This window comes from Vigna radiata, chromosome 7 (assembly GCF_000741045.1).
Source record: "Vigna radiata var. radiata cultivar VC1973A chromosome 7, Vradiata_ver6, whole genome shotgun sequence".
Taxonomy (NCBI): Eukaryota; Viridiplantae; Streptophyta; class Magnoliopsida; order Fabales; family Fabaceae; genus Vigna; species Vigna radiata.
The window spans coordinates 33,967,389-33,973,241 of record NC_028357.1 but is presented as its reverse complement, the minus strand read 5'-3'; the positions used below and the strand labels follow the sequence as shown (position 1 = coordinate 33,973,241).

Sequence of the window (5,853 nt, the reverse complement as noted above, 5' to 3'; positions counted from 1 at the left end):
CAGGCCAATACTAAAGCCCAACAGAAACCCTAATTCTCTTGCCAAACCCTAGCCGCCGCCTCCTCCATGGCAGCCACATCGCGCACCACCAGCAAGCCGTCGCACAGCGCCTCCATCATCTGCGACCATGTTTCTCACCACCATGCCGCCGCTCAACACCCATAGCCGTCAGCCACCCTAAAGCCACCACCGTCAACCTTCAAGCCGCTGCCAGCCACCGTCGCCGGCGTGCTCGCCGACCATCACGAAGCTTCACGCCACCACCCAATCTTCTGTGAGCAAGCACCAGTCCAAATTGTCGTCGCGAGTCTTCTTCCTCGCAGACCACCATCCACCATCGCGCAACCATCATCATCACTTCAGCAGGCCACTGCCAACTTCGCCATCACGGAGAACCTAGAACCACCACCGCGTCGCAAACGACAACCAAAAGAATCACCAAGCCGCCACCGTGAAGAAGATGGTTGGTACCATCACCCATGCACGACCCTAAACACACTTCACCTTGCTAGCTGTGGCGACGGACCAAGGAAGGAAGCTCTGGCCAACCGGTGACTGCTACCGGAACGCTCCTTTGGCTACCATGCAAAGAACTGCAAACAACAAGAACACCTGGAACCGGATACGCACAGGGTTTATCCGGATACTCTTCTTTTGCAATTTATGAAGAAAACTGTATCTGGATACAGATGTCCCAAATTTCAGAATACATGTGCACGCCATCTTCATCTGCATCTTCATCCGCCGTCCTATTCACTTGGAATTTTCAGAGTAACAGAGGGTATATTAGTCTTTTGGCAGTAAATCATCGCAAATCGTCTCATTTTTGCGAGATGGTGAGGACTAAATTGTAGCTTATTTTGAAAGAGAGACTAAAACCAAAACCACTTGATAGTACAAGGACTAAAAACATATTTAACTCTAAAATTAAATATAAAAGATAAATAAAAACTAAATTTAATTAATACTCATTATATCAACTTATTTAAATAAAACGATATATCCAAATAAAATCATCTATATAGCTTTTAAAAAATAAACATAAATACTAAAATGTTTAATAAAAATTTGATTATCTTAAAAAAGAAACTACAACTATAATTACATAATAACATATTTTTCTTTAAAAATGTAAAAATTATATGTATATATAATAAAATTTACATAATTATTTATTATTTTACGTGATTTTATATTTATAAACTATAACTAAATCAAACAGACTAGTTTATAAGTTTGAAACTCATCTCGTAATAAGTAGATAGTTTTGTCAAATACAAACCTTCTTACAAATTTTAAAAAAACAAGATCAATTTAATTTCAGACTAAAAGAAAAAATGTGACAGAGAAAAAAAATACCATCCTTTTCTAAATAATTCTATTTTTCTTAAATAAATAATAAAAAAAAACGAGTTAAAATATCAGGAACTCTTCTTATCTGATTAGATAACCCAATCCCAATTAACATGACATATTTTTTATCCATCTAGCATGTGAGTCAGGTTCTGACTTAAAAAACAGCCATCTTAATCATGAACCGAATACTTAGCAATCTGCTTCAAGCTTTGTTAAAATTGTGAGAGCCACATTCAATTCAGACCTAAGAAGATGATGATAGGATAAGGGTTCAGAAATCTGGATTCCACAAAAAATTCATTTTTTCGAGAAAAATTTTTAAAAGGGGAAAAACATTGGACGTATATGTCAACTTCCTCATTCTCATTATCCCTTCATTTTATTTTCTGTTCATAAATTTATATTCTTTTGCTCCCATCATTTCTTTTCAAATTTTCCACCATCAGCTTCGACACACCCTGTTTCTCCTTCTCTGATCGTAACAGTCATACAAAAAAATGGAGGCACGTGCAGGAGCCAATCAGCGTATTGCAAGAATCTCTGCTCATCTTCAGCCTTCAAATTTCCAGGTTTCTTCCTCTAATTCACGTCACATCTGGATCTGTGTTCCTTGCATGATCAATAAGTTTTGGCTTCCATTTTTTGAAACAAGTTTTTAATTTGTTCTGACAGGAAAAGGGCGATGCTATTCTCAAGAGAGCTGAGTGCAGAGCAAAGGGTGGGGCACCTGGATTCAAAGTGGCAATTTTGGGGGCTGCTGGGGGAATTGGTCAATCCCTTTCTTTGTTGATGAAGATTAACCCATTGGTTTCAGTTCTTCATCTTTATGATGTTGTCAACACCCCCGGTGTCACAGCTGATATTAGCCACATGGACACTGGTGCTGTGGTAAATTTCTTCTCATTGAATTATTCATTGTCAATTAAATCAGAACAGAAGACTGAGTTGTAGTTTTTGTGCTAATGCTTAAGGCTAGTTACAATAGTTTTCCCCTTTGGTACTGATGGAGATTTTTTTGAGGGGGGTTTCTTTTAAGGATCAAGGAATTTTTTTATTGAAAATATTTTTATGATGGAACTTAACGATGTTTAGCTGCCATTTTTTTCTAAATAATGCGTGTTTTTTTTTTTTTTTTGGGATTTTAGGTTCGTGGCTTTCTGGGACAGCCACAACTGGAGAGTGCTCTCACCGGCGTGGACTTGGTAATCATACCTGCTGGGGTGCCAAGGAAACCTGGGATGACAAGGGATGATTTATTTAAAATAAATGCTGGAATTGTGAAGACCCTTAGTGAAGGAATTGCCAAGTCCTGCCCCAATGCAATTGTCAACTTGATCAGTAATCCTGTAAATTCCACCGTTGCTATTGCTGCAGAGGTTTTCAAGAAAGCCGGTACATATGACCCAAAGCGACTTCTGGGTGTTACAGCTCTTGACGTTGTGAGGGCAAATACTTTTGTGGTAAGCATTTCTTGCTGTTCTTATTCTAACAGTCTATAACGCATTTAAATTTCCTTCATGCTGTGCTGTAGAAATAAAATGTATAGGAGACTACAAGCTAAAAGTATAATCAATTTGGATTTAACTGTTAGATTAAATTGTTTTGTTTATGTGGTTATGAAAAGTATTACAATTGGTTGAACAAACCAGATATTTGTACATGTGAGATTTTTATAGTGTATGCTGGAATTGTATGAATTCAGGCTGGTATGTATGTCCGGCTATGTTTTCTTCTTGCAGGCGGAGGTACTTGGAGTGGATCCAAGAGAGGTTGACGTTCCAGTGGTGGGAGGTCATGCTGGGGTCACAATTTTACCTCTTTTGTCACAGGTCTTGTAGAGAATACTCCCTTAGTTTAAGAAATATTATAGAATAGACAGGTCTTGAAACTTCTTCAAACTTGGTTTAACAGGTTAAGCCTCCCAGTAGCTTCACTGCAGAAGAAACTGAATACCTGACAAATCGCATTCAAAATGGTGGAACTGAAGTTGTGGAGGTACTTTCATTTGAATCTATAACCTCAACATGTAAATGGAGTAGAAGAGGGATAATTCATAAGATCCATTGCGTATAATATGTTGATAATTTACGGTCATACAAATATGTACTTGTTCCTATGGTCATTTCTAAGTTGATGACAGATTGTGTCACTGTCAATTTTTATGCATCCTTCTTTTCAGTTACCGTTACCAACATCTGCCTGATGCTAGATACTAACTGTGAAATATTAATAGAGGTCAGAGAAAAATATAATATGATGCTGCAACTATAAGTTGTTTAAGGTGCTATGATCCAAGATAATACAAGATTGGTGCAACTGCTCCAATTTCCTTCATCACCACAGGAGACTACTGTGGACCCTATCAATTTTGCTTTAGATGTTTAATAAGAGGAGCATATAAACTTGACCATATGAATTTTGCTTTAGATGTTCAGACAAGTGAAAATACTCAAACAATGCTTGACAATTAGAGACTATACACTTGACCATATCATTTTTTAGTTAAGATTTTCAAACAAGTGAAAGTACCCAAACAAAGGTGCATACTGTAATCAGACAACGTAGAAGAATACAGAGTAGTAGAATATAACTTATCATTGAAAGAGAGCGAAAAATCCTCTTTGGTATCACAAAGAGTTGTGTTTAAACTGGTATCAACAAACTAAAACTAACTGAAAAATGGAAAACTTGTCAACTTTAAAGTAATGACTTGTAGCAATAGTTCAATAGTTCAGCTGTAAAAGAATGGCTAATAACAGTAGTTATTTGTATCATAACACATTTTTCTGGTCTGAATAGATTATCTCTACTGGTCAACCATGTTTCCATATCCATGACCTTAGCTTTTAAAGAAATCTAAAATTATTTTGTTTTTCATTTCCTGGTCTATATTTGGTTGTGATGGAATGTTCATCATAATCTATTAACAATTATTATTCATGTTACAGGCAAAAGCTGGTGCTGGTTCGGCCACCCTATCCATGGTTAATTGTTTATCAACTTTATCTTCATATTTCTACATATATATCATCAGTCAAGTGTCAATTGTGTCATAGTAGACAAACATGCAAAGTTGAAATCTCACTCCTAATTGTGTAGGCATATGCAGCTGCCAAGTTTGCGGACGCATGCCTCCGTGGCTTAAAAGGAGAAGCTGGGGTGGTGGAGTGTGCTTTTGTTGATTCTCAGGTTCCATTTTAACGTCCTTTTCCGTGCATTGTTCTCTATCTTGTCTTTCAAATCTTGTTTAACAGTATCATATGCCTTCGATAGGTTACAGAACTTCCCTTCTTTGCAACGAAGGTACGTCTCGGTCGTGCTGGAGCAGAAGAGGTATATCAATTAGGCCCCCTCAATGAGTATGAAAGGTATCATAGTTTATGAATCTATTCCCTATTTTCTTGGATACAGTAAGCAGTACAGAAAGTGAAACTTTTGGTGTGTAATGCTTCACAGGATTGGGTTGGAAAAAGCAAAGAAAGAGTTAGCAGGAAGCATCCAGAAGGGTATAGACTTCATCAGAAAATAAATGTGACCAGGAAAAACTAGTATCTGCTTCTTTTAAATAAGGACCTTCTGTAATGCTTCCCTTTGTTCATAGTAGATTTTTTTGTCTTAAAAATATCATTTTAAATTTTCGGTGTCATCCCTTACTACTGATGATCACGGATATGATATCAATGGACCGTATAATGATCTGAAAGATACTACAATTATGGGTCTTTTGTACTAATTCAAAAACTTATTTTACTCGCAACACATTTTAGTATTTGACAGTGCATAACAAATAGTAATGGCTCTTTTGTTCCTTTAGATTGTGCTGTATATGCAGAAACTGAGAAGGTTGATGATTGAATCTGTGGTCATAATTTTTCTCTAATCAATCGAATGAGATCTAACACCAATGGTCCACTCTTCTGTCACCAATCAGAACAAACTAATCTCCATAACAGGGATAAAAAAAATGAAATAAAGGACAGAATTTTGGAGAAGAAAAAATACATACATCCTCTGTCAATGATATGATGTCATCAGGTTGTGCAAGAACCATCATTAGATTGTCTTATTGGAAAGTTGAAGTTCTAAGATAAGATGCTGCAGAAGATTGTTTTTTGGGGCCGTGGACATAAATTCACTCTAGTGGTAATGTCTAAGAAGTGAGTAAAGGTGTACAAGCATCTATAAATAAAGTTGAGTAATAGAAAATATATTCAGTTTCTCGTTTGCATGTGCTTCACTCAACTGAGCAAGCTCTTGCGTATTGACCTTTGGATTCAATTCTGTTAATAGAAATAGACATATATAAGTTATGTTCCGATTAAGTCAGGAGTGAGAAGATACACAAGCTGGTTAAGTAATTATTTTAGCAAGTGGATTTACAATCAAGTTGCAGAAGGTCGATCTTTTACCACTGAGTTTAATCATGTAAATCTGCAACAATTTTGCTACTGATGATGCTTTGTTTCCCAAACTCGCCCAAGAATGTTACATATGAGG

At 36.8% G+C, this 5,853-nt stretch overlaps 1 protein-coding gene across 1 annotated transcript; it reads left to right on the top strand.

The window, feature by feature from the left end:
* The first annotated feature begins 1,537 nt into the window (after positions 1–1,537).
* On the top strand, positions 1,538–5,125 carry LOC106768706 (malate dehydrogenase 2, peroxisomal). The gene is made up of 9 exons (XM_014653978.2): positions 1,538–1,925; positions 2,029–2,244; positions 2,502–2,816; positions 3,096–3,185; positions 3,268–3,351; positions 4,305–4,340; positions 4,456–4,545; positions 4,630–4,724; positions 4,813–5,125. Exons 1-9 carry the CDS (start codon positions 1,854–1,856, stop codon positions 4,883–4,885), a joined length of 1,071 nt encoding a protein of 356 aa, XP_014509464.1. The 5' UTR covers positions 1,538–1,853; the 3' UTR covers positions 4,886–5,125.
* Positions 5,126–5,853: the final 728 nt, after the last annotated feature.